At 37.3% G+C, this 13731-nt stretch overlaps 1 protein-coding gene, 1 long non-coding RNA gene and 1 other non-coding gene across 3 annotated transcripts; 1 reads left to right on the plus strand and 2 right to left on the minus strand.

The window, feature by feature from the left end:
- The first annotated feature begins 902 nt into the window (after nucleotides 1–902).
- Nucleotides 903–4472, plus strand: LOC130466152 (uncharacterized). Its single transcript, XR_008926169.1, has 2 exons — nucleotides 903–968; nucleotides 2061–4472. It is a non-coding gene; the product is annotated as an uncharacterized lncRNA (long non-coding RNA).
- Nucleotides 4473–8006: 3534 nt separating this feature from the next.
- On the minus strand, nucleotides 8007–8079 carry TRNAE-CUC (transfer RNA glutamic acid (anticodon CUC)). Its single transcript has one exon. It is a non-coding gene; the product is annotated as a tRNA-Glu (tRNA).
- Nucleotides 8080–9112: 1033 nt separating this feature from the next.
- On the minus strand, nucleotides 9113–13306 carry LOC110801650 (2-hydroxyacyl-CoA lyase). Its single transcript, XM_022007025.2, has 2 exons — nucleotides 11793–13306; nucleotides 9113–9775 (listed from the first exon to the last, which is right to left on the minus strand). Exons 1-2 carry the CDS (start codon nucleotides 13197–13199, stop codon nucleotides 9461–9463), a joined length of 1722 nt encoding a protein of 573 aa, XP_021862717.1. The 5' UTR covers nucleotides 13200–13306; the 3' UTR covers nucleotides 9113–9460.
- Between the last annotated feature and the right edge of the window lie 425 nt (nucleotides 13307–13731).

Consider the following 13731-nt stretch of genomic DNA (forward strand, 5'->3'; position numbering starts at 1 on the left):
AAATAGATAAGAAGTCTTTAGAGAGGGAATATAGAGAGAAGGTGGAGCAAGTACCGTGTGTAAAAATGTGTCCCATCATGAATGATGTGGGTGCTATTTATAGGCGTACTATTCTGTACTTTGGCCTACTTAGATGCCGCCACGTGTATGACGGCGATGTACTTTATTCCTTGTCGTTGTCGTTTAGCCTGCAGGTCCCTTCTTGGACTGATGCAGCCTTGCCTAGCTCTGCTCTGTGTCTTTACACGTGATCTGGGGAGGTTTGATCTGTCTGGGCTGTATATACTTGGCTTGGGGTTTAGAGTCTTTCTTTGACTTGGGTGTGCCCTGGGTGTCAGGGTTTGCTCTGTTGTTGATGTTCTGTCCTCTCTGGATATGATCCCGTACAACTAGTCCCTCAAGAGTAGAGCTGACCTTTTAAGTCAGGTCTGCTCTTCTGTCCTTGATTTGGATGTGACCCCGTACAAGCTTGAATACAAATTATATTTATATTGCAAGCATATCCTTATATAATTTACCATTGGTTGAGTTGCTCAAAGTAGTAGCATAAGAAATTATGTTAAGCCCACAAACCATACAGCAGGTCCTCAGGCCCGTCTATTTACCAAACCATATACTCCGTAATTAAGAAATAAAATATCCCCCTCACCCCCCAGGTCCGCTTTTTAAACTAAAATTTTAAATCAAAATTTGATAAAAGTGAAGTTACTAATTATTAATATTATATACAAGTAAGCCAATAAGACATCAATACATCATCGCATAGACAAATTAATGAGCATATCCATATCCTCTAAATAATATTATTAATACTTTCCATGCGGACAATCTTTTCCAAGTTCCAAGCAGTCCACCCCCCTATAAATAGGGTTGTGTACTGCTACTCCCTTTCAGCAATCCACAAACCAAACATATCTCTCACTCTCTCTCTCTCTCTCTTAACATTTTCAAAAGATCGATATAACATGGTAATCGCGTTTCTTGTAGGATCGAGTTTCTCTTTTTTTTTTTTCTTTTTTTTTTTTAATCGAAAGAGCGAGCGGGAAGGCAGTGGATAAACGGAAGCTGACAGAAGATAGAGAGCACTAAGGATGATATACAGATTTATATTTGCTGCATTTCACTCCTTTGTGCTCTCTATCTTCTGTCATCACCTTCTGCCCCTAGCTCGATTTCTCTTTATTTCTTGTTTTTTACGTTTGGTATTTTTCACGCGTTTTAACGATTAATTAATTTGCATTGAGATTCCTCAATTTTTTTATTTAAACAAGATAAATTACGTTTATTTATAATATTTTCACTTTTATCAAAATTCTGAGATTGGAAAATGAGAAACTTTTAATATCCCAATGAAAAAGTGTGAGATATTAAATGACCTAATGAATTTAATTTGTTAAAATAATAATTGGACACAAATTTGATAGAATACTAAGTCATTTATGTGATAATATAAAAGGAAATGTAAAGAACATTTTGAAATACCCAAAAAGGAAAACGTAAAAAACAAAAAGAGACGGAGGGAGTATTAATTATATTATTGTTTTTCATTAAAAAAATAAAAAAATCTCCCATTTTTTCGAGTCTCCTTTTCTTTCTTTGAAAATGTTTTTCATTGACATAAAAAAGAGCCAAAAATAGTAGTAGTGGGCGGTTGGAGGTGAATTACGCAAAGTTGCTGACAGAAGATAGAGCGCACAGATGAGGTGAAATGCCCTACAAATGACTCCGTACAAAGTTGCATCTCATTCCCTTTGTGCTCCCTATCTTCTGTCAACACCTCTCCTGTGTTACTTTTATTATTTCTAATGGACAAACTGTTACTAAAACGTGTTTAATTTATTTGTTAAATTAATTCATCTAGCTTATTTTATTTATGTATTATTGTTCCCCTCTTTTCAATAAACACCAAATAATTAGCTAGTGTCTTCAATCTAAATTAGAAAATTAAGCTGTTGTCTCTTCGCTTGTTTCTGCTCATTTCAATTAAAATTCTACTACAATTTTACACCAGTATGTACATAGTTAATTATATTAATTAACCTTTCTACTTAATTTTGCAGTGTTTTTGATAACTGACAAGTCTAGTTTGCAAATAAAGGTTATGTGTTCATCTACATGTTTGTTTACAGTCGATCTCGATCTTCACATGTAACTTGGCAGAGACCGGGTTGATGTAATTAATTTGTCTTCTGACCATCTGAAAAATGAAAATGAGAGCTTTCCATATACTTACACACTTTCCATATATACCAACTATGATGTACGCACACACTTTCCACTTATGGAATTTTATTTTACTACTACCTACCTACCTACCTACCTAGCTAGTAGCTCCAACTACACTACAAATTTTTATATCAAGTACTACCTCCGTTTCAGAAAGTTCTTTACGCTTTGAAAAATGTGTCCAAAGTATAAAACTTTGACCGTAAATTCTCACCATTATATACATCAAAACGTTACATGTAAGATCTTGTTAAATTGATCTCGGAATGTATTTTCAGAATATCAAATTTTTATAATTTTTTCTCATACGAAATTGGATATATTAGTAGTTAAATATTGCATTGGAGTACGTGCAAATAGTAACTGTAAAGATCTTTTTGAAACGGAGCTAGTATAATTAAGGTTTTACGGAGATCAATCCCTTGCAATGTGCGAAGTATATATCTGATACATGCATGTCAATAATTAAAAGATGATTATAAATGCAAAAAATTTCTTATGATCTTATGTACAATTGTACGTTACTATTTTAGCAACAATTTGTCCACTAGGTTAGACCTAAGGTGTCATTTCGACTATCAAACTAATTAGAATTAACTAGCTAGCAGTGCCGATCTACTAGTCTTTAATTTGTACATGTAGCTAGTTATCTACTAGTCTATTGTAACCTAGCTACGGAGTAAAAGATTTTTATTACAACGTAAACTCGATCAATTATTAATAACAAACCATTGTACGTATATAACTAACACACAATCTAACAATTAACTTCCCCAATTAAGAGTCGGTCATGGTTGACTTTTACATCTATCCAGTGCTAAACAAGCATGTAAGAATCACATACAATATACTAAAGAGAAATTAACAAAGGAAGTACAAGTTATTGTTCGTGTCGTACTTTTCATGTTTCTTGTTACATCACTACAAAATAATTAATCACCTTATAGAAGTACAAGTAATTGTTCGTGTCGTACTTTTCATGATCCTTGTTACATCACCACAAAATACTCACCTTATATAGACGAGGAATTTCGTTCCTATAAAGGTCGTCTCAAAATATTTGAGACGGAATTTTGGCAAGTCAATTACAAATTTGAAACAAAAATTTTGGAACTTCATATACAATCCCATTTCAAATTTTATTTAATGACAAAAGTTTTATACATACTTTGAGATGCTTATAGTATCCAATATTCCACCTCTAATGACGCATAATTTTAAGGTGCATGCATGCCAAAAACATGCGTCCCACCGGAGCGACAAAAGAGTTGTCAGAGAGAGCGAAAACACCAAACCGCATACGGAGTACCAAGAGCTTTTATTAAGGGTATGTTTGTTTCAACTTATTTTGACTTATTTCATAAAAAATAAGTTCAGATAACAAAAATAGTTTTTTTTTTCCAGACAATTCAACATACAATTAAGTTCTTATCACAAAAAATAAGTTCAAATAAATCAGTTTCAGTCAAGTTTAACTGAACCAAACAGAACTTAAAGCATACAAATATACTTGGTACAATCTACCGGTCCATGCCCATGGGAATGTGGCCACCTGCTAGTCCACAATCCACATTCCTTCCACAGTTCTACCTACAACTCTACAAGGATACAAGTCTACAAAATCTTGCCAACCATTTTCGTCATTATAAATAAGGCCTCGTTTCTTTACTAAGGCCCAATAGACAAACTCGAAATTCAACATTTTGGTCTACAAGATATCAGATATGCCACCTCCTGGGCAAGGCCACAGCCATGACCCACCAATGCCGCCACCGCGATATCCATCACCACCAGGACTTTCTGGTCCACCACCGCCTGCACCATTCTATCCAACACCACCACCCCCAGGCCCTCCTCAACCGCCAGGCCCAGTCCATACTCCACCACTGTCTGGACCACCACCACCAGGCCCAATTTACCATTCAGGCCCATCAGTTCCTCCTCCTCCAGGGCCTCCACCGCCTTTCGGCCCACCAGGCGCACATCCCCCTCCTTGAGTTCATGAGAGCATATAATTGCACTACTGCAATAGCTAGTAATGTTTGTACTTAGCTTGGAGTGTTGCACGCGAGTATAAATAAATCTTAAGCTAAAGTATGGCTGGCTGATGAGCTATGAATCTATGATATGTTGAAATTGAAAAGCTATGGGTTAATGATACTTGGTATAGTTCAAGTATGTAATGTGCAATCCCCTTGTCTGTTTTTACCCTTTTGTGTTGTATAATATGAACAACAATTTGTCTGTTTTTTTCCCAAGGTAAAGATTTATCCTTCAAAATTACAAAAAAAATTATCAAATCATCCTAGGGGCGGCCTATGCTCATATCTTCTAGTAATAAAGTGTTGCATGCAATTAAAAAAATTATAAATAACATAACTAAACAACAGAGATTTATCGCGGTTTACTAAATCTCTGTGTTGTAATCTGTAGTCCACAAGTAGAGGAGATACAAGTTTTATTGATCTTAAAGACTACAGATTACATAATACAACTAGGTTGTGACTTAAAGAATTTATATAATACTATTTAAACAGATGCGAAAATCCCAGAAAATAGACCCAAAAAAGATAACCCTCGTCCATACTGTTCAGGGAGATCCCCGTGTTGGCGTTGCAGTAAGAGGTTGACCGATTTAAGGCATATTCTAACATAAAGTTTAGAAGTCTTCTACGCCTTTAGCCATTTTACATCTAACTCATTCTAAACATTCATTTAGGCACTTATCCATCATTGACGATAATGTAATTATCCTAATTGATAAAATATCATATTTGATCATCTCTAATAATAATAACTAAATACTACTATGTGAGATCTTATTAGATTCGGTTCAGATGTATGTTTTTAGAATATCAACTTTCTATAATATTTACATGTAAATTAAAAATGAAGACACTTTATTCTGTGTTTCAAGTCGTGTATTAAAAGTATACAATAGAACAATGTATAGGAGACGGATCAAAGGGAGTACATTACATTAATGGTAGCTTGAAAGTACGGATTTTTCATGAAATACCCCCGAATTTTGGTGTAATTCACCAAATGCTCATCGACTTTCAAAAATTTACCAAATGCCTCTCACAAATGACGTAATACCCAAAATACCCTTACTAATGACGCATCGTTAGTCTTCCATTAACCTAATTTTCAAATTCACCAAACACCCCTATTTTAATACTTATTTCACCAAATACCCCTATTCTGAAACTTAATTCGCCAAATATATGTAACTTAAAATACCCATTTTGATGCTCGAGGGCTAGTTTTTGTGTTTACGAATTAGTCGTTGCTTATTGTTTGCTTATAAATATCCGTTTTTTCTGACTGTTTATTGTATTTTTCCTATTGTTTTGTTAACTCCATATCAATTTTTTCATGAGTTTTCTTACATAATCATCATCTACACCCATGAGTTCACATATGTAAGAGTCTCAAACAAATTCTGTTGTCGTGGGAGAAAATTTGCCATCTGAATCTCTGATATAACACTAAATCTGAAGCTCCGACACAACACTAAATAAAAAAATACTCCTAAAACACCTCAAAAAGCCGCAACTCTTCAAGAAAATAACTACTGCTTTTGTACCTTATCTTTATGTGACCAAGTAATATTTACCATGCAATCGGAAGGTATTCCTTTGCCAATATGGGCAATATCTTTAACATGTGCAAACAGATTAAAAACAAATCTCTTATTAATTTTATTCTAACGCGTATGTTCTAGCTACTTCAACTCCTGTCACTTCCATGCCACCTATTTAACGTTAACTCCCTTTTTGTCTCCCGTCTCTACTGCCTCCAAACACCTTTCTTCCACCTCCTAATTTTCCCTCCACCTTATAGTTGAGGCAGGTTTTCCCACTTCTTTTGAGCTAGGTTCTATTGACATGGTGATACAGAATTTATGGGAAAATGTCTATTTTTGTATTTGAGGAAACAAGAAAAAGAAATGAAATTAAGGTATGTTTCAAAACACATGTACCAGTAAAAAACATGAATCTTGGGATAAAGATTTGCCTCCAAACTCAAGATTTTCACCTCATGAATCCATGTTTGAAATCGAGGTTGTGATGTATGCGTTATTGAACTTGATTTATTAGTCTCTTCACCATTCGGATAATAAGAAAATTAAGGTGTTAGCTTTAAAATTGAAATACTTCAGCTTCACCCACATAAGATTTCATTGGAAAGGGTTTTTTTTTGGCCTTTTGCTCACCTAAGGTGTGTTGTCTTTAATGGATGAGGCCTGAACTTATTGGATACATAATTGAAACTTATTGAGTTTTGTATCGGAGCTTCGTATAGCAAATTTCCTCCCACAATAATAGAATTTGTTTAGAACTCTTACATATGTGGATTCATGGGTGTGGATGATGATTTGGAAAGAAAACTCATGACCAAAATGATATGAAATTAACAAAAAAAAAAAAAAGGAAAAATACAATAAACAGTCAGAAATGAGGTATTTATAAGCAAAGAATAAGGCAACGGCTTATTTTCAAACACAAAAACTAGTTGTTGAACATCAAAATGAGTAATTCTAAATTATGGGTATTTGGTGAATTAAGTTTTCAGAATAGAGGTATGTGGTGAAATAAGTATTAAAATAGTGGTATTTGGTGAATTTGAAAATTAGGCTAACGGAGCACTAACAACGCGTCATTAGTAAGAGTATTATGGATATTAAGTCATTTATGAAGGACATTTGTTGAATTTCTAAAAATAGATGAGTATTTAGTGAATTACGCTAAATTTCGAGAGCATTTCATGAAAAATCCATGAAAATATGTAAACCACACGAATATTTTGGAGGCTACAAAGAGAAATTAGACACGCCCCCCTTTAGTTGTCACGTAGTAAGTGTACTACGGTACTACCACTTTTATTCAACTTGTAATGAGATTAAATATTAATCTCCATTGAAAGCTACTTCACCGACTTTAATACTTCCTTAACCCCATAAGAAAACTACCATTCATAAAACCAACTTTGCTCTCATCTTCCTTTCATCCACACACACTACCGGCTAAGCTGCGTTTTCAACCTTTGTTTGAAACCCAACAACATAATGGCCTATAGAGGTCCTTATCCATCAGGACCAGGACCATCTCCTCCTGAACATTTCGGCCCGTCGCCACCGCAACCACCAATATATGGTCCTCCACACCCTGAATATGGCCCGCCACCACCGCCTCGCCCACATCCTAATTATTATGCTCCCCAACCTTCTCATGGGCCTCCAGGCCCACCTTCACCTCCTTACTACGCAGCGCACCATCATCAACCCCATCATGGCCGCCCTGGGCCTCCAGGTCCAGGTCCAGGTCCAGCTCCACCACCATACTTCAACCGTGATCCTTACGATCCAGTACCACCACCATACATGGACCGTGATCCCTACGGCCCTCCTCCACCACCACCGTACATGGACCGTGATCCTTACGGTCCACCGACTCCTTGGCCTCGCCCTGGCGGAGCGCCACCGCCACCACCTCGGCCTTACTAAGTGGATTCAGCTAGCTGAAAATGATCATGAACTTATGATCCTACTTTAGGGTGGATTAAGGATTGACATATCTTTAATCTTTATGTATGAATAAATTTTGTGTATGCTAGAATTATTTATGTTATTATCTATGAAATTGAAGTTGATCGATCTATGTTGTTTCTAAAAACAATCCATACAATTGAGGTCTATCTCAGTTTTGATTGCAATGATTTTGGTCAACACTCTATTGATTTTCAAAAAGGCTAAATGAATAAAATTAAAAAAAAAGTTCCGTTGCCGGGACTTGAACCCGGGTCTCTCGGGTGAGAGCCGAGTATCCTGACCAACTAGACTACAACGGAATTTGTTATTAAGCTAATAATATAACTTACTAACATATCAAAAAGACATACTTTCTCCGTCTTTTAATACTCGCAACGTTTGTTAGTTTCACGCATACTAATGCACAACTTTGATCATTTATATCTTAAATTCTCTTTATGCAAAAATTATAAAAAGTTGATATTTTGAAAATACATATTGAGACGAATCTAACAAGATCCCACATGACTATGGTTTATCTTATATAAAAAGCACTAAGAATAGTCAAATTAGATTATATGAATAGTGGCAAAAGTCCAAACGTTGCGAGTATTAAAAGACGGAGAAAGTATAATTCAAGCATGTTGTTATGCGTGAACTTTTGCATAATTGCATTTTGTATTTTTTTTAAAGGTAAGTAGAATAATACACTAAAAGTCCGTACTCATCATTTTATTAGTATGGACTTATAGTAAGATGGATTTGTATTACTCCGTACTAGATGCAAACTCGTTGTCTGTAATAAGTGACCTACCAACATAGCTCAAGTGGTAAGCAATTTGATGCTGCTTAAAAGAGGTCTTCAAGCCTCGCCGTATGCAGACATTCTTGTTGGGAAACTCACTCACCATAAGCAAGGTGTGCGATCCGGGTCGGATCTGGATGTAGTCGGAGTTATAAGCTCCGGTGAACCGGGTGTGTTGTGCGTAATAAGTGACCTAGCTTTTGAGCTCGGTCTCAGTAATTGTTTCACTTCTTATGCATGAATGTTATCATCATGGTCGAATCATTTTCATTTATTTATATGTAACTGGTTAAAATGATGCCCCAAAACTCCCAACATTTTTTTGGGTTAAGGCTATGTTTGATCAACTCTATACAGCTCACTAATTTCCAACTCTCTGCTCCCTTACTATGCCATTTCCAAATAGGCAACATATATTCCAGAATACAAATCAATTATAAATTTTCCTTTTTCTTAATAAATGCTTTAACGTCTCATTAGGAAAAGAAGAAAAAAGAAAAATAGTTCCACATTAAACAACGACTATCATTGCTTTTAAGATGGAGAAATGAAGGGAAATAGCCAGAATTATAGAGATTGGCCCTAATCATAGAATGAATACAAGTATCTGGTTCAACATCCTTTCTATGTGCAAGCTCTCGGCTTGACTGATGTATTCTAGTGTACATTAGTATACATTCCAACTTCAATTAGTAGAAACAAATAGCACATATTTTATACTTCCTGTAACAACTTATTACAAACAAAGCTTCGCGATATGCATCCCTTTGGATCAATCGAAAGGGCAATGGATGCTCAACTGCCCGAGGTATTCCACACAATAAGCTCACACTACTTACACTAAGAAGTAAGAACAAAGAAGGTTGCAGTGTTACCATTCAACAATTGTTCATACCTCAGTTTTTGTGCTGCATCCTCCCACTTTCAGCACCAGCATAAGGATCAATTATGACATTTATAACAGCAGGCTTTTTCGCTGCAAAAGATTCATCCAAGGCTGACTTCAGTTCATCCGGATTCTTGACAAGATAACCTTTCCCTCCAAAAGCTTCAATTAAGACGTGGTATTTTGCCTCTGGGACAAAAGAAGTTGGTGCAGGATCATCTCTATGCGGACCTGTGACCTCTTCGGGACTTCTACGATCACCACCATATACACCATTGTTGTTGAAGACTATAACTATAACAGGTAACTGATATCGAACTACAGTCTGCACAAGTTAAGATGAGAAATAAGGCCACAGTTAAAGACTTAAAGAGTTACAATCAATTAGATAGCACAATGATGTTCTAACAGGAAATCATTTGGCCAAACCAACACAAAACAATATCAACAAAACGGTAATGCTTTTAATGATGTGCAGTTGCACACGGCCACAAAAAATGGTGATAACAATAAAGGTCGTATCTAATTCACCCTTGATTTGAGATGTAACGACTTTGAGTTACTTCATGGTAGATAAAATTAATGAGCCATTTTGATCCAAGATCTTTTTCTCTTTACATTATGTTTATATGGTTTTGGATAATTTCAGATGTATTTCCATACGATAAATTCATACTACGTACTTATAAGATGAAATGTTCCCGGAAGTTGTTGTTTTTCTTTTTCTTTTTTTTCTAAAGAAGGCCCTTTGTTTATTAATGTTAATAAAAAGTCAACATATTAGTGAATCACTCTCTATTAGGAATGGAAAGAATCACTCCGTACAACATTTTAGAAAAGAAGGTGCCAAAGTGAGGGTGTAGCCTTCTGTTTGTTGTACTGTAAAGTTGCAGGCAAATCTATGCTATCCCAATTTAAGGGTATAATTGTATATTTGAAGTAGCCTTACAAACACAAGCAGGTAAGACAGTGCACTTCCTCCTTCTCCTCTCCCTTCACAAACCCCGCCAAAAGTGACAATCTCACAAAAACTACTACCTCTGGGGTAACAGCATTATACAGTGGATTGTCAGAAATCCAAATATCATACTCAGAAATCCATTGTGAAATTAACCAAGGGTATAATAAATTAAAAAAGGGCTAAATCAGTTCCAACTTCTAAGTCTAACATCAGAAACAAACATGTCTCAGATTAGTGCACAAAAACATGATCATCTTCTGCACATTACAATTGCAACCCACAAACAGGCTTCTTTGTCGATACACAATTTTCAAAGGAAAAGTTGCATCTGCCTCCATTTTAGTTCTCCTAGTGGACAACTGGATCAGCTGAATCCAGCTTGTACATAAGAGGCAGTAGAGAAAAGATACAAGGATAGATTTTTTTTACCTTAAACTTATTAGTAAAAATGCAAACCAAGACAGTAAACCTCTGAGAACATATTTGGATATCTAAACCCGCACATTGAGCTATTAATTGAGACTGGTGCACTCAGAAAAAATTTCGCTAATTTAATGACTTGAAACTTGCAAGCTCAAGTTAACGGATGTTTCTATTCCAGCATAAATAGAAATTAAAACATCTTTGTGACCACTCGTGACAATAAACACTAGTGGAAAAAGTGGAAGATTTATCTACCAGATGGCAGTGTCCTAAGGGAGAAAAAAAAATATAACACAGCATAATAGCTTTGATGATTATCATGTGAAGAAGCTTGAGGGTTATAATAGCTTTGATGATTATCACAGTGAAGAATCATTACAATCTCGTCACTGGCACATCTTGATTAGGAAGGATCAGTTGGAGACAGAGCAGCAAGAAGGCACGATTGGGAAAAAAAAAGGGGGGGGGGGGGGGGGGGTGGATAGATAGCAAGAATGAGAAATGATGATAGAATAAACAATCCAAGTGAAAGATTGGCGTCGAACCCATCTAGTCAGAAACATAATTCACTTCAAAGTTCAACACCTCCTAGCTTCATACTCCGTAACAGGTAAAACTTTAACCTTCGCAATCACAGTTGAATTAAAACTGATTCACTAAAAAGAGTGAAACGCCATCCCCACAAGATGCCAGTGTCTCTCTGTCTCCGTTAAAGCTCCAAACAAAGCAATTCAATCCACTCACAAATCACAATGACAACTACTACTAAAAAGTGGGAATTCCTAGCATGTTAAGTCACAAAGCTACATTGTCATTCAACAAAAAAATCAAGAAGCACTGTAAAAAACAATGATAATCCATTCATAAATTGCATTCATCTAAACTTAAACTAATACTCCGTTAACGCTACCACATGATCATAATGTAACATGATATATAAAAGGTCAAATGGCAATACCTCTACTTCCATAGCACTAAACCCGAAACCAGAATCTCCTTCAACAGCAACCACCAAGCGTTCAGGGCAAGCCACTGCGGCCGCTATACAGTAACCTAAACCAACTCCCATGGTTCCCCAAGTACCGGCATCTAACCTCGTCCTAGGCTCCGTCTGAAGCAACACAGCTCGTCCAACATCCATTGTATTCGCCCCTTCAGATACCAACACAGGTGCAGGACTTCCCACCCCAAGAATAGCATCCCTAATTATCCTCAAAGGAGTGAAGAAATTAAAGGGCACAACATCCTTAGCCAATTGAACCTCCATCCTAGACACATTGTCCTTGGCCTTCTTTGAAATCGCCTCCACCCAAGGATGATTCCTCCCTAAACAAAAGGGGTCATCCTTGATCACGTTATTAATCAAACCCACCACCTTTTTAGCATCCCCAACTAACCCTAAATAAGGTTTCCTTAGCTCAATTTCCTCTTTACAAACATCAACCAATATGAACTTCACATCCTTAGCCCATTTTGGGGGTTCCCCAAAATGAAGCAACCAGTTTAGCCTTGCCCCAACAACAAGAACAACATCACATTGGCCAATTGCAAGCGATCTTGCGGCAGTTGCTGCCAATTCATGAGTGTCTGAAATCAAACCCTTACCCATTGGAGTAGGCAAAAATGGTATCCCTGTGCTTTCCACGAACTTCTTCAGCTCATCCTCCGCCCTGGCATAAGCCGCCCCTTTTCCGTACACGATCAACGGCCTTTGCGCGCCCCTCAGAGCAGACACCGCCTGTTCGACTTCGGAATTGGGCATCAATTTGTCTGAATCCGATTCTTCTTGCTCTTTTCGCACTAGTTCCTCTGCTTTGGATATGAGATCGTCCGCTTCAGCCGCCGACACAGTCTGGTGTAGGACATCCGTGGGGAGGTCCAAGTAACACCCACCTGGACGGCCGGAAACTGCCCGGTTCAGAACACGGAGAATCGAAACCGGAACTTCCGAAATGGAGGTGGGTTTGGCGGAGAATTTGGAGAAGGGTTTAACAGCAGACATTTGATCAAGCTCCTGGAAGTCTCCCTTGCCGGAATCACGTTGATCGGAGGAGCCCGAGATGAGAACCATGGGCCAGGTGTTGATGGCGGCGTTGGAGAGCCCGGCAAGCCCGTGGACGCAACCTGGGCCGGAGACAGTGAGAAGGATTCCGGGTTTTCCAGTGAGGTAACCGTAGGAGGAGGCGGCGTAACCGGCGGATTGCTCGTTGTGAAAGGCGATGAAACGGATACCCTCGGAAACAGCGCGGGTTGCGACGGAGGTAACGGGGATCCCGACGACGCCGAACATGTGGGTTACGCCGGAATGGGCGAGGGTTTTTGCGATGAGAATGTTGCCATCGATTTGGGTGGAGTTTTCCGCCATTGGAGTTAGTTGGTGGATTGAGTTCTGGAGTGTTGTGGGGTACTACTGGGTGGACTGGTGGAGTGTGGAGAAGAATAGGGGGAAATCAGAAAAGGTGGAGTTTATATATGGCTTTGTTAAGAATATAAAGTTCTCATGTTCAAACATTAAACTAAACTTGGATTGTAAAATAAAACATCATTTAAAAGGTTGTTAGTTACGGAATATGTAGCTAGATTGGTACAAGTATTTTAAAAACAAAATTTGTAATAGATTTGGGGACAATATACTACTACAATAGTAAGGGACGGTGAAGTCGTTTGAATTACGGAGTATGAAACTTAATTTAAAGGTCGTCATTTTATCACGTAAGGTACAGCATAATCGATTTTGATGTTCATAATTTTTTCACCATGTTCTTTTCTTTTTCGGGTGAAGGTCTTGATGGGTATAGAACATAAGAGAAGAGATATACAGAGAGATTTAATGATAAGTTTTCTCGGTTATGCAACGTTTGTGGTCTTATGGGACTTTAGGCATTCGTTTTCCAACT

The sequence above is a fragment of the Spinacia oleracea genome, chromosome 1 (genome assembly GCF_020520425.1).
Source record: "Spinacia oleracea cultivar Varoflay chromosome 1, BTI_SOV_V1, whole genome shotgun sequence".
Taxonomy (NCBI): Eukaryota; Viridiplantae; Streptophyta; class Magnoliopsida; order Caryophyllales; family Amaranthaceae; genus Spinacia; species Spinacia oleracea.

Excerpts from the sequence above, each read along its gene's own strand:
- LOC110801650 (XM_022007025.2), bottom strand. The coding sequence starts at position 13,199 with ATGGCGGAAAACTCCACCCAAATCGATGGCAACATTCTCATCGCAAAA. Across the intron at positions 9,776-11,792 it reads TTAGTGCTATGGAAGTAGAG|ACTGTAGTTCGATATCAGTT; the intron begins GTATTGCCATTT and ends TAACTTGTGCAG.